The 22,316-nt window shown below is 51.7% G+C and overlaps 1 protein-coding gene across 2 annotated transcripts; it reads right to left on the bottom strand.

The window, feature by feature from the left end:
• Positions 1–56: 56 nt before the first annotated feature.
• ZNF554 (zinc finger protein 554) lies at positions 57–18,991 on the bottom strand. 2 transcript variants are annotated; one of them, XM_004059712.4, is made up of 5 exons: positions 18,735–18,991; positions 15,732–15,804; positions 10,204–10,330; positions 5,456–5,647; positions 57–2,342 (listed from the first exon to the last, which is right to left on the bottom strand). In XM_004059712.4, exons 1-5 carry the CDS (start codon positions 18,785–18,787, stop codon positions 1,171–1,173), a joined length of 1,617 nt encoding a protein of 538 aa, XP_004059760.1. In that variant the 5' UTR covers positions 18,788–18,991; the 3' UTR covers positions 57–1,170. The 2 variants fall into 2 exon arrangements, with proteins under 2 accessions (XP_004059760.1, XP_018871596.1); XM_019016051.3 differs by having other exon boundaries at positions 5,456–5,644; positions 18,735–18,982.
• Between the last annotated feature and the right edge of the window lie 3,325 nt (positions 18,992–22,316).

The raw sequence follows: 22,316 nt of genomic DNA, 5'->3' as shown, positions 1-22,316 counted from the left end.
AAAGAATATTAAAATAAAAACAATGAACAATGAAATAAAAAGTAAAGACACAGAAGTAGTTAAGAAACAGAACACCTTTTGTTTAAGCAACTAAATTAACAGGCGATGGTTCTTGGCAAGATCCCATCCATGATAGCATTCCCGTCCACCAATCCTTTCCGAAAGTCTGGAGCTTACTGGACATAGTGTAATGGCAACTCCTCCCACTAAAACGCCCCGTCAGGCTGGGCACAGCGGCTCATGCTTCTAATCCCAACACTTTGGGAGGCCAAGACAGGAGGATGCTTGACCCCAAGAGTTCAAGACCAGTCTTGGCAATGTAGCAAGACCCCAACTCTATAATTTTTTTTTTTTTTTGAGACGGAGTCTCGCTCTGTCGCCCATGCTGGAGTGCAGTGGTGCAATCTCGGCTCACTGCAAGCTCCACCTCCCGGGTTCACAGCATTCTCCTGCCTCAGCCTCCTGAGTAGTTGGGACTCCAGGTGCCCGCCATCATGCCCAGCTACTTTTTTGTATTTTTAGTAGAGACAGGGTTTCACTGTACTAGCCAGGATGGTCTCGATCTCCTGACCTCATGATCCACCCGCCTCGGCCTCCTAAAGTGTTAGGATTATAGGCATGAGCCACCGCACCCTGCCTCCCACTCTACAATAAATTTAAAAATCTGCTGGGCATGGTGGTGCACACCTACAGTACTAGCTACCTGGGAGGCTGGGGTGGGAGGATTACTTGAGTCCAGGAAGTTGAAGCTGCAGTGAGGTATGATCACGCCACTGCACTCCAGCCTGGGTGGCAGACTCCATCTCAACAACAACAACAACAAAATACAAAGATGCCCATTCTCAGAGCTTTCTTACAAGAAGGTGAGACGGTGACATAAACCCACTTCTTTTCAAATTATCCATCACACCAGGGCAAAAGATAACCATATGTATGCGTCAGAGTACTAAAAAGTGGCTTACAAAGCAGCGTGCAGTTGCTAACATCCAATAAGATGTCTGTTCTGGTAGAACGCTTTCCCACAGTCAATGATTTTATAGGCTTTCTGGCTGCTGTGAGTTTTCTGATGTGTGACAAGGGATGAGCCCTGGCTGAAGGCTTTCCCACAAAAGATAACCATATGTATGCGTCAGAGTACTAAAAAGTGGCTTACAAAGCAGCGTGCAATTGCTAACATCCAATAAGATGTCTGTTCTGGTAGAACGCTTTCCCACAGTCAATGATTTTATAGGTTTTCTGGCTGCTGTGAGTTTTCTGATGCGTGACAAGGGATGAGCTCTGGCTGAAGGCTTTCCCACATTCCTGACACCTGTAGGGTTTCTCTCCAGTGTGAGTTCTCTCGTGCCTCACAAGGGAAGACCTCTGGCTGAAAGCTCTCCCACACTGCTTACATTCATAGGGGTTCTCGCCCGTGTGAGTTCGCTCATGCTGGTTGAGAGAGGAACGGTCGCTGAAGGCCTTTCCACATTCACTGCATTCGTAGGGCTTCTCTCCGGTGTGTGTCCTCTTGTGCAAGATCAGGTAAGAACTCTGGCAGAAGGATTTCCCACAGTCTTCACATTTATAGGGCTTTTCCCCGGTGTGAATCCTCTGATGCTGAGTCAGTGATGAGATCCTGTTGAAGGCTTTCCCGCACTCGCCGCACGCGTAGGGCTTCTCTCCAGTATGAGTTCTCAGATGGCGCGTGAGGGTGGAGCTGTGCGTAAAGGCTCGCCCACACTCCTGACACTCGTAGGGTTTCTCCCCGGTGTGAATTCTTTGATGTTCGCTCAAAGAATGCCTCCGGTTGAACACCTTCCCGCACTGGTGGCACTCAAAGGGTTTCTCTGCCGTGTCGATTTTGTTGTGGATAGTCAGGGCCATACCATGGTTCAATGACTGCCCATTTTCCAAATACACAAACATCTTCCCCCCATGTTGAATAAAGTGACTGTTCTGGCGGATGGCATTTCCACATTCATTACTTTCACAGGGTCTCCGATCTGCATATCCCAGCTGATGGTGGCTTAAGACTGGATCGGATGCCAAGCTTGTAATATCTAACTCGCTGCCACACAAGTGGTTCCCTTTAGAGCTTCCCTGTGATAAAACAAGGGCTGGGCTCAGATTACCATTTTCCCCAAATCCATGCCATGCAGTAGCCTTCTCCTGAGGAACGGCCACTACGTGAAGGGATGCCTTTTGGCTCAAAAGCCCCTGGGGGTCTTCATGGCTGTCCTCTAATTGCTTCCATCCCCCATCTTCTCTGATAAGCTTTATCATATTTATACCACTGGCTGGTTCCTCCTGCAAAGCCACCTTCTTGTAAGTTGAGTCTTGGTTTCTTAGTACAGTCATCCAATCTGAAATAAATTGAGGCGGAAACCATTTTTTTAGAAGAAACAGCTACTTGAAAACCAGTGGGACAGAAGTCCTTCTGACATTTACAAGGATTGATGTCAATCCTTGTGTGGATTGATGTTCAAATATCAACTTTGAACATGGGGGAAGGATGGGAAAAAGAGAGATGGTGGCAAGGAAGGCCACTGAGGATGAGATGCAGCAGTGGAAGATTGACAGTGATGGGAAAAGGCAGGGAAACATCAATGCAGAAAGAAATTACTCTGTAGGCCAGGTGCAGTGGCTCACGCCTGTAATCCCAGCACTTTGGGAGGCTGAGGCAGGTGGATCACCTAAGGTCAGATGTTTGAGCCTGACCAACATGGTGAAACCCCGTCTCTACTAAAAATACAAAAACTAGCCAGGCGTGGTGGTGCACACCTGTACTCAGGAGGCTGAGGAAGAAGAATCGCTTGAACCTGGGAGGTGGAGGTTGCAGTGAGCCGAGATCACACCACTGCACTGCAGCCTGGGCAACAAGAGCGAGACTGTTTCAAAAAAAAAAAAAAGAAAGAAAGAAATTACTCTGTAAAGCTGGGAGAATATGTCTGGCAGAGACAAAGAATTATGAAGAAAGCAAAGAGGGAAGAGACAACTAGAAACATACGCAAAATGGCTTCAATAAGAAAATGGGGCCCTCTCCCTCTCCCTCTCCCTCTCCCCACGGTCTCCCTCTCCCTCTCTTTCCACGGTCTCCCTCTGATGCCGAGCCGAAGCTGGATGGTACTGCTGCGATCTCAGCTCACTGCAACCTCCCTGCCTGATTCTCCTGCCTCAGCCTGCCGAGTGCCTACGATTGCAGGAGCGCGCCGCCACGCCTGACTGGTTTTCGTATTTTTTTAGTGGAGACGGGGTTTTGCTGTGTCGGCCGGGCTGGTCTTCAGCTCCTAACCACGAGTGATCTGCCAGCCTCGGCCTCCCGAGGTGCCGGGATTGCAGACGGAGTCTCGTTAACTCAGTGCTCAACGGCGCCCAGGCTGGAGTGCAGTGGCGCGATCTCGGCTCGCTACAACCACCTCCCAGCCGCCTGCCTTGGCCTCCCAAAGAGCCGAGATTGCAGCCTCTGCCCGGCCACCCCCCCGTCTGGGAAGCGAGGAGCATCTCCGCCTGGCCGCCCATCGTCTGGGATGTGAGGAGCCCCTCTGCCTGGCTGCCCAGTCTGGAAAGTGAGGAGCGTCTCTGCCCAGCCGCCATCCCATCTAGGAAGTGAGGAGCGCCTCTTCCCGGCCGCCATCACATCTGGGAAGTGAGGAGCGTCTCTGCCCGGCCGCCCATCATCTGAGATGTGGGGAGCACCTCTGCCCTGCCGCCCCGTCCGGGATGTGAGGAGCGTCTCTGCCCGGCCGCCCCATCTGAGAAGTGAGGAGACCCTCTGCCTGGCAACCGCCCCGTCTGAGAAGTGAGCAGCCCCTCCGCCCGGCAGCCGCCCCGTCTGAGAAGTGAGGAGTCCCTCCGCCCAGCAGCCACCCCGTCTGGGAAGTGAGGAGCGTCTCCGCCCGGCAGCCACCTCGTCTGGGAGGGAGGTGGGGGGGTCAGACCCCCGCCCGGCCAGCTGCCCCGTCTGGGAGGGAGGTGGGGGGATCAGCCCCCCGCCCGGCCAGCCGCCCTGTCTGGGAGGTGAGGGGTGCCTCTGCCCGGCCGCCCCTACTGGGAAGTGAGGAGCCCCTCTGCCTGGCCAGCCACCCCGTCTGGGAGGGAGGTGGGGGGGTCAGTCCCCCGCCCGGCCAGCCGCCCCGTCTGGGAGGGAGGTGCGGGGGTCAGCCCTCCCGCCCGGCCAGCCGCCCCGTCCGGGAGGGAGGTGGGGGGGTCAGCCCTCCCACCCGGCCAGCTGCCCTGTCCAGGAGGGAGGTGGGGGGGGTCAGCCCCCCGCCCGGCCAGCCACCCCGTCCGGGAGGTGAGGGGCGCCTCTGCCCGGCCGCCCCTACTGGGAAGTGAGGAGACCCTCTGCCCGGCCACCACCCCGTCTGGGAGGTGTACCCAACAGCTCATTGAGAACGGGCCATGATGACAATGGCGGTTTTGTGGAATAGAAAGGGGAGAAAGGTGGGGAAAAGATTGGGAAATCGGATGGTTGCCGTGTCTGTGTAGAAAGAGGTAGACATGGGAGACTTTTCATTTTGTTCTGTACTAAGAAAAAATTCTTCTGCCTTGGGATCCTGTTGATCTGTGACCTTACCCCCAACCCTGTGCTCTCTGAAACATGTGCTGTATCCACTCAGGGCTGAATGGATTAAGGGCGGTGCAAGATGTGCTTTGTTAAACAGATGCTTGAAGGCAGCATGCTCGTTAAGAGCCATCACCACTCCCTAATCTCAAGTACCCAGGGACACAAACACTGCGGAAGGCCGCAGGGTCCTCTGCCTAGGAAAACCAGAGAACTTTGTTCACTTGTTTATCTGCTGACCTTCCCTCCACTATTGTCCTGTGACCCTGCCAAATCCCCCTCTGCGAGAAACACCCAAGAATGATCAATAAAAAATAAAAATAAAAAAAATCAATAAAGTCCTTAAAATGGCCTATTAAAAAAAAAAAGAAAGAAAATGGGGGGAAAAAATAGAAGGAAATGGGGCCAGGAGTCATGGCTGATGCCTGTACTCCCAACACTTTGGGAGGCTGAGAAAGGAGGATCGCTTGAGGCCAAGAATTCAAGACCAGCTTGGGAAACACAGTGAGACTCCATCTCTGAGAAAAACAAAATAGCTGGGAGTGATGGCATGTGCCTATAGTCCCAGCTGCTCAGGAGACTGAGGCGGGAGGATCGCTTGAGCCCAGGAAGGTGAGGATGCAGTGAGATATGATCATGCCACTGCACTCCAGCCTGGGCCACAGAGTGAGACCCTGTCTTAAGATAAATAAATAAAACAAGAAAATGGTATATTCTTTTCTCTGTACCCAGAGAGAGGTCATGTAAGGTAGTAAAGAGAAGAAGAAAGCTGCCAGAAAATGAACTGAAGGTGTCCGAGAAAGGGATCTTGGCATTCTCCTTACAGAATCAGGGCCTTGTGAAGAGCTCTCTGACCAATGTTTCCCACGATGCCACTACCATCCCAATGGTTTCTATCTGCCTGATTCTCACCTGAACAGGAGGCTTGAGGAGTTCCTTTTTCCTCCATCCACAGGGCTTCTCTTTGCTCCAAGTGGGAAGAAGCCACTGGTTGAAAAAGTAAATACCCCGTCCATGAGGAAAGACTAGTGACTTGTGAGGTTTGTGCTGGGGAAAGTGGACCCTCTTTAATCCCCACATCAGTACATTGGTTCTTCAAGGCTTCTGAAAAAGACAAGAGTATACTTGAGAGGTAGCACAAGATAATGATTTTATTTTCTGGTTAAAAAATTACAGATCTGTGCCAGGCATGGTGGTTCACTCCTGTAATCCCAGCAATCTGGGAGGCCAAGGCAGGCGGATCACCTGAGGTCAGGAGTTTGAGACCAGCCTGGCCAACATGGTAAAACCCCATCTCTACTAAAAATACAAAAATTAGCTGGGCGTGGTGGTGCATGCCTATAACCCCAGTTACTCAGGAGGCTGAGGTGGGAGAATCACTTGAACCCGGGAGGCAGAGGTTGCAGTGAGCCGAGGTCGTGGCATTGCACTCCAGCCTGGGCAACAGAGCAAAACTCAGTCTCAAAGAAAAAAATTACAGATCTGGTTGGGCGTGATGGCTCACACCTGTAATCCCAACACTTTGGGAGGCCCAGAGGCAGGTGATCACTGGAACACAGGAGTTTGAGACCAGCCTGAGCAATATGACAAGACCCCGGACCTACCAAAAAAAAACCAAAAACAAACAAACAAACAAAAAAAACTAGCCAGGTGTGGTGGTCTAAGCCTATAGTCCCAGCTACCTGGGAGGCTGAGGTGGGAGGATCACTTGAGCCCTGGGGAGGTCAAGGCTGCAGTGAGCTGTGATCACACCACTGCACCCCAGGCTGGGCAATGAGAGTGAGACTCTGTCTCAAAAAAAAAAAAAGGGTGGGTGCGGTGGCTCACACCTGTAATCCCAACACTTTGGGAGGCCAGGGCGGGTGGATCACGAGGTCGGAGATCAAGACCATCCTGGCTAACACGGTGAAACCCCGTCTCTACTAAAAATACAAAAAATTAGCCGGGTGTGGTTGCGGGCGCCTGTAGTCCCAGCTACTCGGGAGGCTGAGGCGGGAGAATGACATGAACTCGGGAGGCAGAGCTAGCAGTGAGCCGAGATTGCAGCACTGCATTCCAGCATGGGCGACAGAGTAAAAAAAAAAAAAAAAAAAAAAAATTACAGATCTTACATTTCCCCCAAAAATCGATATACAAATGGTCAATAAACACAGGAATGGATGCTCAATGTCATTGGTCATTAGGGAAATGCATATCAAAACCACAATGAGATACCACTTCACACCTATTAGAAAGGCCATAATAAAAAATAGTAAGTGTTGCCAAGGATGTGGAGAAATTGCAACAGTCTGCACTGCTGGTGGGAATGGAAAATATACATGCTGATACAAAAACCAGTATGGGGCTGGGCACAGTGGCTCACGTCTGTAATCCCAGCACTTTGGGAAGCAGAAGTAGGTGGATCACTAGAGGTCATGAGTTCAACACCACCCTGGCCAACATGGCAAAAATCCATCTCTATTAAAAATACAAAAACAGTAGCCGGGTGTGGTGGCGCATGCCTGTAATCCCAGCTACTGGGGAGGCTGAGGCAGGAGAATCGCTTGAACCTGGGAGGTGGAGGTTGTGGTGAGCCTAGATTGTACCACTGCACTCCAGCCTGGGCAACGAGAGCGAAACTCCGTCTCATAAAAAAAAAAAAATACAAAAACAGGTGTGGTGGTGCACACTTGTAATTCCAGCTACTTGGGAGGCTGAGGCATGAGAATCACTTGAACTGCGGAGGCAGAGGTTGCAGTGACCTGAGAGAGTGCCACTGCACTCCAGCCTAGGCAACAAAGTGAGACTCTGTCTCAAAACAAAAAAACAAAAGAAAAGCCAGTATGGCAGTTCCTGAAAAAGCTAAATTCTAAACATAGAATTACCGCATGATCCAGCAATTCTACTCCTAGTATTGACCTAAAGCACTGAAAACAGTGACTGAAACAGATACTTGTTTGCTAATGCTGACAGCAACAGGATTCACAACAGCGGAAAGGTGGAAACTCAGGCGTCCATCAACTGGTGAATGGATGGACACAGCGTGTTGTATACACACGATGGAATCTTCTTCATCTATGAATAAAGCACTGACACAGGCTACAATGTAAATGAACACCGAAAACATCACACCCAGTGAAATCAACCAGACACAAAAGGCCACATATTATATGATTCCATTTATATGAAATGTCCGCCGGGCACGGTGACTCCTGCCTGTAATCCCAGCACTCTGGGAGGCCGAGGTGGGCAGATCACGACGTCAGGAGATTGAGACCATCCTGGCTAACACGGTGAAATCCCGTCTCTACTAAACATACAAAAAATTATTTAAAAATTAGCCGGGTGTGGTGGGGGGCGCCTGTAGTCCCAGCTACTCTGGAGGCTGAGGCAGGAGAATGGCGTGAACCCAGGAGGCGGAGCTTACAGTGAGCCAAGATCACGCCACTGCACTCCAGCCTGGGCGACAGAGTGAGACTCCATCTCAAAAAAAGAAAAGAGAAGAAAAGAAATGTCCAGGGTAGGCAAATCCATAGAAATGGAGAGTGACTCATGGTTACAAGGGGCTGAAGGAGGGGCTGGGGAGGGAGAATTTAATGGGTACAGAGTTTTGGTTGAGGATAAAAGTTCTGGAAATGGACAGTTGTGGTGGCTGTAGTACATGCTGAATCCATTTAGTGCCACTGAACTGCACACTTAAAAGGGGTGAAAAAGGCACATTTTATGTTTATATAGAGATATATAGATAGATATGTGTGTGCATATATATATGTATATATACTTTTTTTTTTTTTGACAGAGAGTTTTGCTCTTGTTGCCCAGGCTGGAGTGCAATGGCACGATCTCAGCTCACTGCAACCCCCACCTTCCGGGTTCAAGCAATTCTCCTGCCTCAGCCTCCTGAGTAGCTGGGATTACAGGCATGTGCCACCACGCCTGGCTAATTTTGTATTTTTAGTAGAGACAAGGTTTCTCCATGTTGGTCAAGCTGGTCTCTCAGGTGATCTACCCCGCCTCGGCCTCCCAGAGTGCTGGGATTACAGGCGTGAGCCACCGCTGTATATATATTTTTTGAGACAGAGTCTCGCTCTGTCGCCCAGGCTGGAGTCCAGTGGTACGATCTTGGCTCACTGCAACCTCTGCCTCCCGGGTTCAAGCGATTCTCATGCCTCGACCTCCCAAGTAGCTGGGATTACAGGCGCCTATCACCGTGCCCAGCTAATTTTTGTATTTTTAGTAGAGATGGGGTTTTGCCACATTGGTCAGGCTGGTCTGAAACTCCTGGCCTCAAGTGATCCACCCACCTTGGCCTCCTAAAGTGCTGGGATTACAGACATGAACCACCACGCCCAGCCTACATTTTTTATCACAGTAAAAATATTTTTTTTTTTAATGATGGCTCTTTACCTTGGCAGAAAGAGTACAAATGCTCTGTGATATGGTTGAGCTGTCTCCCGACCCAAATCTCATCTCGAATTGTAATCTCCAATGGTAATCCCCACGTGTCAAGGGAGGTACCTGATGGGAGGTGATGAGATCATGGGGGCGGTTCCCCCATGCTGTTCTCGTGATAGTGAGTTCTCATGAGATCTGACGGTTTTATAAGGTTTCCCTGCTCTCTTCCCTCTCTTGCTGCCTTTTGAAGAAGGTGCCTGCTTCCCCTTCTGCCGTGACTGTAAGTGTCCTGAGGCCTCCTGAGCCATGTGGAACTGTGACTCCATTAAACCTCTTTTCTTGCTTTTTTTTTTTTTTTTTTTTTTGAGACGGAGTCTTGCTCTGTCACCCAGGCTGGAGCGCAGTGGTGCAATCTTGGCTCACTGCAACCTCTGCCTCCCGTGTTCAAGCAAGTCTCCTGCCTCAGACTCCTGAGTAGCTGGGATTACAGGTGCCCGCCATTTTTAGTACAGACAGGGTTTCACCACGGTGGCCAGACTGGTCTTGAACTCCTGACCTCAAGTGATCACCCTTGTGATCCCTAAGTGCTTGGATAACAGGCATGAGCCACCACGCCCAGCCTAGGTGGTATTCTTTATAGCAGTGTGAAACGGACTAAGACACTCTGACTTTGTTCTCAAGGGGAATCAGAGAAGTTATCTATGCCTGAGCTGAGACATGCAATTGCACTGCAGCTCCAGCTATCACGTACTGAACAAGTAAGGTCATCTGTTCTCAGAGAAACCAGACCACGAAAGCCACAAAACCAGGACCCATGTCTGTCTTACTTAAAATGAATCCCCCATTCCCAGCATGGTGCCAGACACATAGTAGATGCTAGATGACATGGTTTGGCTGTGTCGCCATCCAAATCTCACCTTGAATTGTAATAATCCTGACGTCAAGGGTGGAGCCAGGGGGAGGTAACTGAATCATGGCGGAGGTGGTTTCCCCATACTCTTCTCGTGGTAATGAATAAGTCTCACGAGATCTGATGGTTTTACAAATGGGAGTTCCCCTGCACAAGCTCTCTTGCCTACCGCCACGTAAGATGTGACTTTGTTCCTCATTCGCCTTCCACCATGATTGTGAGCCCTCCCCGGCCATATGGAACTGAGTCCATTAAACCCCCTTTCCTTTAAAAATTACCCAGTCTTGGGTATTTCTTTATTAGCAGTGTGAGAACAGACTAATACACCAGATAAATGTGAATCAATGAACACAGGAATGAGTGATGCTTGCCTTACCCAGGGAGACCACGTTCCTGTAGTTCTCCAGCATCACCTCTCTGTACAGGTTCTTCTGAGCAGGCTCCAGCAACTCCCACTCCTCCTGGGAGAAGTCCACGGACACGTCCTCAAAGGTTACTAATTCCTAGAATATCACAGCAGTTCTGCTCAAGATGGGTCCATCGCCACCCACGTTCATGGGAGGAGGGGTGAGGTTGGTGGCACCAGGGAAGTTGAGAAAGGTCAAGGTGCAAAGTCCAGAAGTCAGTTTCTACTAGCTGCCTTGTGGGTGCTTGTCCTTGGCTTAAAATCAGAGGGACATACAGACCCTAGGCCCACCATCAACACAACAAGGACGACCAGCACACAGGTCTGGATGAAACATTTTGCCCATTTCTTATTGAATTGGTGATTCTAACCTCTGGATCTCTGAGCCTGACATTCCCATGTGAGAATCTCCCCCTGCTGATTCTGAAAATGAATGGATGTCATGGATATGCCACTTGCAAGTTATGGGACTGCAGGTATACTGCTGACCTATCCAGGACACAGCCTCCTCATCTGTTCAATGGAAAGAAGAATTTTATCCAAAGTGTGTTGTCGTGAGGACTAACTAGTTAATTATCAGTCACAGCATCTGCTATTGCCATAGTCAGAAGACTGAGAAGCAATACCCAACAGAAAGCAGGATGGAACAGGACCTTCCTCAAAACTCACAGTTATTAGAGATTAGTTCTCTTTGCTTCCATGACTCAGAGTTACACATTACAAGGCATGGACAATGTAAGAAGAGGAATCTGCAGCCAGTCGCGGTGGCTCACACCTGCAATCCCAGCACTTTGAGAGGCCGAGGCGGGTGGATCACGAGGTCAGGAGATCGAGACCATCCTGGCGAACACAGTGAAACCCCGTCTCTACTAAAAATACAAAAAAATTAGCCGGGCGTGGTGGCGGGCGCCTGTAGTCCTAGCTACTCGGGAGGCTGAGGCAGGAGAATGGCATGAACCCAGGAGGCGGAGTTTGCAGTGAGCCGAGATCACGCCACTGCACTCCAGCCTGGGCGACAGAGCGAGACTCCGTCTCAAAAAAAAAAAAAAAAAAAAAGAGGAATCTGCTACAACAACCTTGACCCACTGAAATATGGCAAAAGCTTTGTTGTTTCAACATATGAAGGGGCCGATGAGTGTTTAGGGCCTGAATGGCTATCCAGGTAATCCATGGTATAAAACAGCACATAAGCTGGTATCTGCTGTAAGATGTAAAAGTTGGCTGGGCACCGTGACTCATGCCTGTAATCCTAGCACTTTGGGAGGCTGAGGCAGGTGAATCACGAGGTCAGGAGTTTGAGACCAGCCTGGCCAACACAGTGAAACCCCATCTCTACTAAAAATACAAAAATCAGCCAATCGTGGTGGCACGCACCTGTAGTCCCAGCTACTCAGGAGGCTGAGGCAGGAGAATCGCTTGAACCGGGAGGCAGAGGTTGCAGTGAGCGGAGATTGTGCCACAGCACTCCAGCCTGGGTGACAAAGCAAGACTCCATCTCAAAAAAAAAAAAAAAAAAAAGTTACTGGCTGGGCACGGTGGCTCACACCTGTAATCCCAGCCCTTTGGGAGGCCGAGGCAGGTGGATCACCTGAGGTTGGGAGTTCGAGACCAGCCTGACCAATATGGAGAAACCCCGTCTCTACTAAAAATACAAAATTAGTCAAGCGTGGTGATGGGTGCCTGTAATTGCAGTTACTCGGGAGGCTGAGGCAGGAGAATCGCTTGAACCCGGGAGGCAGAGGTTGCAGTGAACCAAGATCGCGCCACTGCACTCCAGTCTGGGCAACAAGAGTGAAACTCCGTCTCAAAAAAAGAAAGAAAGATGTAGAACCACTTCTAGCACCCAAACCATATGCATACAGGAGGCACCCCGAGCTTTCAATCCCAGCCTTAAGGGCCCTGTATGGACTCGCTTCAGTCCACCCCTGTCTTATGCCTTCACCTCTCCCTCTTCAGTTGCATCCTGGAAAAAAAAAAACAAACTCTTCCGACTTTGCTCACACTGGTAATCCCAGCCCTTTGGCAAGCCAAGCTGGGAAGACTCCGTTTGAGCCCAGGAGTTCAAGACCAGACTGGGCAACACAGTGACACCCAGTTTCTACAAAAAATTTTTAAAATATTTTAAAAATCCCACTCCAGGATGTGCCTATAATCCCAGCACTTTGGCCTTTGAGGCCAGGAGTTCAAGACCAGCCTGGCCAACACGGTGAAACCCTGTCTCTACTAAAAATACAAAAATTAGCCAGGCATGGTGGCGAGTGCCATAATCTCAGCTACTTGGGAGGCTGAGGCAGGAGAATCGCTTGAACCCGGGAGGTGGGATCTCAGCGTGAGCTGAGATTGTGCCACTGCACTTCAGCTTGGACAACACAGCGAAACTCTGTCTTAAATAAAACTGCAGAGGGCGGGTGTGGTGGCTCACGCCTGTAATCCCAGCACTTTGGGAGGCCAAGGTGGGTGGATCACCTGAACCCAGGAGTTCACAGCCAGCCTGGGCCAACATGGTGAAACCCCGTCTCTACTAATAATACAAAAATTGTCTGGGTATGGTGGCACATGCCCATAATCCCAGCTACTTGGGAGGCTGAGACACAAGAATAGCTTGAGCTTGGGTGGCAGAGGTTGCAGTGAGCCAAGATCGCACCACTGCACTCCAACCTGGGCAACAGAGCAAGACCCTGTCTCAAAAAAAAAAAACAAAACTGCAATCATGTTATGCTCAGTGAGAGAAGCCAGACACAGAAGGACAAAGCCTGTGTGGTTCCACTCCTAGGAGGTCCCTAGAGTTGTCAGATTCAGAGAGACAGAAAGTAGGAAGGGGGGTACCAGGGGCTGGGGAGGGGGACAGGGAATGAGTGTCTCATGGGGACAGAGCTTCAGTTTGGGAAGAGGAGGAAGTTCTAGAGAGGAGGGTGGTGATGGTTGTCCAACTTAATGCCATTGAGCTGTGCACTTGAAAACGGCTAAGACGGTCAAGTTCACATGTATTTCATGTGTGTTTCATCAACGGCTAAGACGGTCAAGTTCACATGTATTTCATGTGTGTTTCATCAACGGCTAAGACGGTCAAGTTCATATGTATTTCATGTGTGTTTTATCAACGGCTAAGACGGTAAAGTTCACATGTATTTCATGTGTGTTTCATCAACGGCTAAGACGGTCAAGTTCACATGTATTTCATGTGTGTTTCATCAACGGCTAAGACGGTCAAGTTCACATGTATTTCATGTGTGTTTCATCAACGGCTAAGACGGTCAAGTTCACATGTATTTCATGTGTGTTTCATCAACGGCTAAGACGGTCAAGTTCACATGTATTTCATGTGTGTTTCATCAACGGCTAAGACGGTAAAGTTCACATGTATTTCATGTGTTTCATCAACGGCTAAGATGGTAAAGTTCACATGTATTTCATGTGTTTCATCAACGGCTAAGATGGTAAAGTTCACATGTATTTCATGTGTGTTTCATCAACGGCTAAGACGGTCAAGTTCATATGTATTTCATGTGTGTTTTATCAACGGCTAAGACGGTAAAGTTCATATGTATTTCATATGTGTTTCATCAACGGCTAAGACGGTCAAGTTCACATGTATTTCATGTGTGTTTCATCAACGGCTAAGACGGTCAAGTTCACATGTATTTCATGTGTGTTTCATCAACGGCTAAGACGGTCAAGTTCACATGTATTTCATGTGTGTTTCATCAACGGCTAAGACGGTCAAGTTCACATGTATTTCATGTGTGTTTCATCAACGGCTAAGACGGTCAAGTTCACATGTATTTCATGTGTGTTTCATCAACGGCTAAGACGGTCAAGTTCACATGTATTTCATGTGTGTTTCATCAACGGCTAAGACGGTCAAGTTCACATGTATTTCATGTGTGTTTCATCAACGGCTAAGACGGTAAAGTTCACATGTATTTCATGTGTGTTTTATCAACGGCTAAGATGGTAAAGTTCATATGTATTTCATGTGTGTTTCATCACAGTTACAGAAATATTCTTTCAGGTAAAGAGGAGGATGCCTTCCTGGGCAGCACTGCCTGCTCTCCAGGGGAAGGTGCTGGATCCCACCTGTTGATGGCAGTGGCTGATGCCATCATGTCAGCAGCAGCAAGGAGGTGCCACCGGGGCTGCACACTCCATGGAGCTAGTGGGAGCCCCGTCCTCCTGTAGCTGTGGATCCAAGCCTCCCTGTGCTCTTGGGGGACCCGAGAAGAGGCAGGATCTGCCCTCCTGGGTGCAGCTGAAGCTGCCAAACCCGCAGCTGCAGACCTGGGCCCTCCCACTCCAGGAAGCAGGCAGGAGCTGGAGACAAGTGAGAGCCCTGCCTCCTCCAAGTTGGCGAGGCAGGAGCTCCTGGGTGCAGCCGTGGCTGTCCTCCCAGGCGCAGGACCCAGGCATCTCTGCAACCTGCACCCTCGGGGGTCTCAGGAAGGACTCCCTAGTCCCTGCAGGTTCAGGGGTGTCTGCTCCCACTGCCTGGCCTCTCTCAGAGTGGGGGTTGGGGCCAAGTCCCAGGGCCATGAATGGCAGCAGGAGGCAGATTAATTCCTGGGCAGAAGGGGGTGGGTCCCCAGTAAGGCCCCACCTTCAGGCCAGGGAGGGCCTGAAGACTGGGGTCCAGGCTGCCAGTCCTACAGACCAGAGTGGGGACTCATGGTGCCTCTTTCGACCCTCCCATGGCTGCCCATGAACCAGTCGGCACACACTTCCTCCCCTCTGAGGTCCATAAAAGCCCTGGGCTCAGGCTTAGCAAGGCAGAGGACGGCCAGAGGACAAAGAAGGCAGAGAGATGACAGGATGGGACCAGACGACCAGCTGCAGAGAGGAGTACCCTCTCCACTGAAAGCTGCAGAGATGATCTGCCGGCAGAGAAGAGCTACCATCCTTGCTGAGAGCTTCAGAGAGGAGCTACCGTCCCTGCTGAGAGCTTCAGAGAGGAGCTACCGTCCCTGCTGAGAGCTTCAGAGAGGAGCTACTGTCCCTGCCGAGAGCTTCAGAGACCTGCAGAGACGTCCGAATGACTTGCCTGTGGAGAGGAGCCACCCTCTACTAGGCCTCCTCTCTGCTGAGAGCTGAACACGACCAGACAACATGCCAACAGGGAAGAGCTGCTCACTCCTCTGAGCTGCTCTAATAGTAAATACAACTCTTCTTCACCCTTCACTTGTCTGCATACCTCATTCTTCCTGGATGCAGGACAAGAACTTGGGCAAAGGTACCACAGCCACAGAGGTTTCCAGCCAGAAAAACTGACACCCCAGGGATCCCGTAATACTGTCTCCTAGGGAGAGGCTGTGCTCAGTCCCAATACTGAGGGTCACTCTTTACACTTGGGAGCAGCATGAGTACCTCATCCCACACACCACTCCTGGGGAATTCTCCTGAACTTTCACATAGCAAGGGGTCTCCTCTATCGAGGACTGAGTTTCTGGTGGGATTGTTCCCTCTGGATATACTGGGTGCCCTTTGGGAGAATGAGGACATCTCACCTGGGACCAGCGGGGCAGGTACCCAGCAGCCATTCTCTCCTCTTGGGAAAAGCAGGTTCCTGGGCAGGCAGAGCTGTGGGGAGGAAAAAGGCGCTGCGAATACCAGATCCAGGCCAGTCCCCAGATCCCAGAGCCCTTGGCCTGGAGAACCTCCATTTGCTTGAAGGGGCCCCCATACACAGAGGGAGGTAAACTGAAGCCAGAACCCAGGACTGAGGCCAGGGTTTGTGTTTTTTAAGAGATAGGATCTCCCTCCGTTGCCCAGGCTGCAGTGCAGTGGTGCAATCATAGTTCATCTCATGGCAGCTTCAACCTCCTGGGCTCAAGCTATCCTCCTACCTCAGCCTGTGGCTGGAACTATAGGCACCACCATGTCCGGCTAATTTTTTGTATTTTCTGTAGAGAGGGGGCCTTGCTATGTTGTCCCAGGTCTATAGCTCCTGGGCTCAAGGGATCCACCTTCCTCAGCCTCCCGAAATTCTGGGATTAAAGGTGTGAGACGCCACACACATCCATGGCCAGGGGTCTTAAAGGCCCCATTTTATGGATGAAGGTCCTGAGGCCCTTGGAAGCAAACAAATTTACAAAACACCCAGGCTCCATTAGGAAGTGAAGCGCTCCATGCATTTCCTGAGGCTGTTTTCACAAGGTGCCTGTAACCCAGGGGCTTAAAATAACAGGAATATATCCTTTCCCAGTTCTGGAAGTCTGAGATCAAGGTGTGGGCAGGGCTGTACTCCCTCCGAAGGCTCTAGGGAAAAGCTCGGGTATGGTGGCTCATACCTGTAATCCCAGCACTTTGGGAGGCCAAGGCGCGAGGATCACTTGAGCCCAGGAGTTCGAGACCAGCCTGGCCAACATGGTGAAACCTCATCTACTAAAAATACAAAAAAAATAGCCAGGTGTGGTGGCACATCCCTGTAAACCCAGCTACTCAGGAGGCTGAGGCACGATAATTATTTGAACCTGGGAGACAGAGGTTACAGTGAGCCAAGACTGTGCCACTGCACTCCAGCCTGGGCAATGGAGCAAGACTCTATCTCAAAAAGAAAAGATAAGGAAAAAAAGAAACAAAAGCTCTCAGGAAAAATCCTTCTGCCTCTTCCAGCTACTGGGGGCATGACTGTTGTCCTTATAAGAGAGACAGCTGGACTAGGTGACTCACGTCTGTAATCCCAGCATTTTGAAAGGCCAAGGCGGGCAGATCACGAGGTCAGGAGTTCGAGACCAGCCTGGCCAACATGGCAAAACCCCCGTCTCTACTAACAATACAAAAATTAGCTGGGTGTGGTGGCATGCGCCTGTAATCCCAGCTACTCGAGAGGCTGAGGCAGAATTGCTTGATCCTGTGGGGTAGAGGTTGCAGTGAGCCGAGATCATGCCACTGCACTCCAGCCAGGTGACAGACCGAGACCCCATCTCAAAAAAAAAAAAAAAAAAAAAAAAAAAGGAGAAAGAGACACAGGGAAGGCCACATGATGATGCAGGCAGAGCCTGGAGCGATGTGGCCCCAAGCCAAGGGACACCAACTATGGCAGGCCACCCCCAGAAGCTGGAAGAGACAGAGAAGATCCTCCTGCCAGAGCCTTCAGAAGCACCACGGCCCCACCGCATCTTCATGTAGGGCTTCTGGCCTCCAGACTTGTGAGAGAATAAATTTCAAGCCTCCCCCTGCCCCCCGGTTTGTGGTGCATTGTCACAGCAGCTCCAGGAGGCTCATGTAAGAACCAAAGGCACCGGGCGCAGTGGTCACTTTGGGAGGCCGAGGTAGGTGGATCACCTGAGGTCAGGAGTTCGATACCAGCCTGGCTGGCCAACATGGAGAAACTCTGTCTCTACTAAAAATATAAAAATTAGCCAGGCGTGGTGGCATGCACCTGTAATCCCAGCTACTTGGGAGGCTGAGGCAGGAGAATCACTTGAACCCAGGAGGTGGATGCAGTGAGCCGAGATCGTGCAACTGCACTCCAGCCTGGGCGATAGGGCGAGACTGTCTCAAGAAAAAAAAAGAAGAAAAAGAAACCAACCTGTTTGGGTAGGGGAGAGTTCAGGGAGATTGGGGTTGCTAGACCAGCAGAAAGGTCAGCTGCCTCCCTCATTCCTCAACAGGGGTGGTGGGTATAAACAGAATAGACCCTTGCAGCCGCGCGGTGGCTCACGCCTGTAATCCCAGCACTTTGGGAGGCTGAGGCGGGTGGATTACCTGAGGTCGGGAGTTCGAGACCAGCCTGGCCAACATGGTGAAACCCCGTCTCTACTAAAAATGCAAAAATTAGCCAGGCGTGGTGGCATATGCCTGTAATCCCAGCTACTTGGGAGGCTGAGGCAGGACAATGGCTTGAACCCGGGAGGCGGAGGTTGCAGTGAGCCGAGATCATGCCATTGCACTCCAGACTCCGTCTCAAAAAAAAAAAAAAAAAAAAAAAAAGGACCCTTGCTATCTTATCACTAGGACCGCGGTGCTAACGTGTAAGTGAGGTCTCTCCCTCAGGGCGCTGTGGACACTGGAGCCTGGGTCATCCTCTGGGCTGGGCAGGGTGCTGAGCTGCATCCCTGGCCTCCACCTACTCCATGCCAGGAACTGCCCCCAGTTATGACAACCACAGACGTCCCCAGATATCGCCCGGTGTCCCCTGGAGGGCAGGACCGCCCCTCGCTGAGACCCTCTGATGTGGCCTCACTGCAGTGCGAGCGTGGCAGCCCCTCTCTGCCTTTAGGGTAGAGTCGATGCGTCTTCTCCCTCTCCTTGCAGGCTGGCCCTCGGGAAGCTTACGCGTCTCTCACCCAGGGGCGTTTTCACAGGGCAAGGGCAGATCGTGCCATCCTGGGCGTTGGGGCCCTGGGCGAGCTGCCGGCCCCCGACCCTCCCGTGGGGACCCTAACGCGATAGGGTCATGCCCCGGCCACCCGGCCCCGCCAGACCCAGCCCCACCAGACCCAGCCCCACCAGAGCCCCGGCAGGCCCAGCACGGAGGTCGCGGCGCGGGAGGCGGCGGCACTTACGGCTGAGCTGCCGGGAGCCGCGCGCGCCGGCCTAGGTGGGCGCAGGTGACCATTGGGGCGTGCGCTGAGGCGCCAGACAGGGCCCCCGAGGCGGGAGCGCCCCGTGCAGGCCGGCCGGCCTCCCCTGCGTGTCCCTGGGACGCCTCCTCCGCTCGGCCCCTCGGCGCTCGGAGCGGACGCCCCCCCGCAGGGGCCCCTCAGGAACTCGCCGCAGCCGCCGCCACCAACCCCGACGCGCGCAGAAGTAAACTCGGCACTGCGCCTGCGCACCCCGAACCTGCGAACTACAAGTCCCAGCAGGCCCCGCAGCGCGGCGCTGGGCTCCTGACTCTCCAACCTGGGTCACAGCGCCGCCTCCGGGCGGGCGGCGTCTCCGCAGGACCGCGATGCCCCTGAGGCTGTTGGATCCACACCGTGTGGTTCGCTGGAGTCCCCGGGCGTTGTGGGGTTCGCGGAGCCAATCCTCAAATCCCAGCTCCGTCGTTTCCCGGCGGCTTGCCATTGGATATTAATAACTACTATTATTTATTAAGCAAGTTATATAAACGTATAATGTGTTACATACTTATTAAAATGATTGCTTAAGTAATTGTTTGTTTTTGAGACTGAGTTTCGCTCTTGTCGCCCAGGCTGGAGTGCAATGGCGTGACCTCAGGTCACTGCAACCTCCGCCCCCTCGGGTTCAAGCGATTATCCTGCCTCAGCCTCCCAAGTAGCTGGGATTACGGGCGTGCACAACCACACTCGGCTGATTTTTTATATTTTTGGTAGCGACGCGGTTTCACCATGTTGGCCAGGCTGGTCTCGAACTCCTGACTTCCAGTGATCTGCCCGCCTTGGCCTCCCAAAGTGCTGGGATTACAGGCGTGAGCCACCGCGCCCAGCCAAATTAAATTATTGTTTAAATATTTATTTAATATTCTACTGATTGTTATTTATGAGAAATTAAAATAGTAAAACTACTATAATTAATATACTGTTGTAGGATATAACAAATTCCTCTTCAAAGGTTTTAGCCTGTAAATTGTTAAGTACAATCAGTTCTGAGTTCCTCTCCAAAGAACCAATGTATCCGTATATTCAGCTCCCCTGTTCTTTTTTTTTTTTTTTTTTTTTTTTTTTTTTTTGAGATGGAGTCTCGCTTTGTCGCCCAGGCTGGAGTGCAGTGGTGCGATCTCGGCTCACTGCAAGCTCCGCCTCCCAGGTTCACGCCATTCTCCTGCCTCAGCCTCCCAAGCAGCTGGGACTACAGGCGCCCGCCACCACGCCCGGCTAATTTTTTTGTATTTTTAGTAGAGACGGAGTTTCACCGTGTTAGCCAGGATGGTCTCGAGCTCCTGACCTCGTGATCCGCCTGCCTCAGCCTCCCAAAGTGCTGGGATTACAGGCGTGAGCCACCGCGCCCTGCCACCTGTTCTTTGTTCTTCGTTCTTCATTTTAAACTTTAACTTCCTCGTTCTTTTCGTCTCCTTGACCCTAGTTTCAGTAAACAACCCCTCCTAGCCCCTATCACCTGCTCTGACCTTAGGCACCCTTGTCACCTGCTCTGACCTTAGTTATCCTTGGTCACCTGCTCTGTTCTTAGTCATCCTGAGTCACCTTTTCTGTAGCCGTCCTTCCTGCCAAACTACTCACCCCGCCACTCTGGCTCATAACCCTGCTCTTTAAAACAGCCAATCAGAATTAGCTGAGACTGTGCGGGCCAACCCTAGCCAATAGGGGAACAACACAACAGTAGGGGTACCTACGTCAGGGGTAAGAACCCCTTCTCCTCCCTCGTTCAGGTGTGCTAGTTCAGGCGCCGCCAACCCCGACTCGCGCAGAGGCAAACTCGGCATTGCGCCTGCGCACCCTGAGCCTGCGAACTACAAGTCCCAGCAGGCCCCGCAGCGCGGCGCTGGGCTCCATCTGCCAGACGCACCCTTCTATAGAAGTAAAATTGCCGTGCTGAGAAAATTAATGTTCGAGTGCTGTTTCTTTTGTGGCATCGAAAATTTATTTCTAACACTATAAAGGTTCATAATATAGTCTCACTAATTGCATTAGTCAGTTCTCACACCGACTAAGGCATGGACCACCACGTCTGACTAAATGTTTGTATTTTTTAGTAGAGACGGGGTTTCCTCATGTTGGCCAGGCTGGTCTTGAACTCCTGGCCTCAAGTGATCTGCCTGCCTCAGCCTCCCAAAGTGCTGGAATTACAGGTGTGAGCCACTGTGCCCAGCCAATAAAAACATAAATAATAACTGGGAATTTATTGGCTCACATAACCGCCAAGTTCAGGGGCAGGTCCAGACCCCACCATAAACTGGGATGGAGGTGCTTGGACGACGTAGTGGGGTAGCCTTCATCACAGCCCTAGCGTCCTCTGGGTTGGCAGGCCCCACTCCAAGCACCTCCACGTGCCGACAGCATTCCCTCCTCCCAATTTCAAGTTCAGGGAAAAATAAAATTCTCTAATCGTTCAAACCAAGTCAGACTGGAGGACGGCACTGATGTTGGTGCTCCAAAATAGGTCACCAGCCCATCCGTAAACCAACGATGAGAGGTGGCCGGGGGCACAGGATGGCCTTTGGGACAGAGCTCCGTCTCCCTGACCTCCTGAGCTGAGGATGGGGCAAGAGGGAACACACAAGGGCAGTCTGGGGTCTGAAGAGGAGAGCATCACACCGGTCTGGTGCAGCCTGGAAAAGCCAGAAAGCTCTCTGCATGGCCACAGGGAGCCCAGTTCCCCAGGGAGCCACGTGGGCAGCACCCTGGCCCCCAGCCCATGCTGGAACTCATCCCTGGGCCCCGTCTACCTGGAGACTTGAACCCAGACCTCCTGCCTTCCAGCCCAGGGCTCAAACCACCCGCAAGCTGGCCATTAATCTCAAAATCGAACTGAGTTTCACAAAACATTTTGTCCCTTGAAGTAGGGACAGCCCTGGAGAGTGAGGCCCCTGTCCCTTTCAAGGCTGTGGCCTTCAGCTGGTGTTGCTCATTGGGGAGAGGAGGGAGGACGCTGGCTCTGCTCCTGAGACGCCCCATCTGGGACACGGAGACAGTAACACAAGTCCCATGGGGTGGATGGGGACGACCGCGCCTGCCCAGCCCGCAGCATGGAGCCTGCCTACAACGGCCCCACCGGTATCATCCTTGAGAGGAGTGGGGCTGCTCGGGGCCACCCACCACAGAGATCCCAGCAGCTTCTCGGATGGAGAAATACTTCGTGAAGGACCAAAATGGAACCACGGGCACAAAGCCTGGGGCGCGTGTGTTGGAGGCAGCACAGGCAGGGACAGGACTGTGGGGATGAAGAGCCAGGGACACCTGGGGAGAGCCCACGGGGGCTGGACGGGTGACTGGGGAGGAGACCACTTCTGCATTCAGGTTTTGTCAAAAACCTAAAGAAGGAGAGTTTACAGAGAAACGTTGCAAAGATCACAGAACATACAGGTTCCAATATATATATTTTTTACGATTCTTTATTTCCCCCTTTTTTTTCCACTGGGGAGCAGCAAGGGGCCAAGGAGAGTGACAACCTGGACGGGCAGGGGATGCTAATGCCACACTGTCCTCTGAGCCCACTGCTGGAGCCCT

This window comes from Gorilla gorilla, chromosome 20 (assembly GCF_029281585.2).
Source record: "Gorilla gorilla gorilla isolate KB3781 chromosome 20, NHGRI_mGorGor1-v2.1_pri, whole genome shotgun sequence".
NCBI classification, from domain to species: Eukaryota; Metazoa; Chordata; class Mammalia; order Primates; family Hominidae; genus Gorilla; species Gorilla gorilla.
This window is presented reverse-complemented; position numbering and strand designations above follow the sequence as displayed.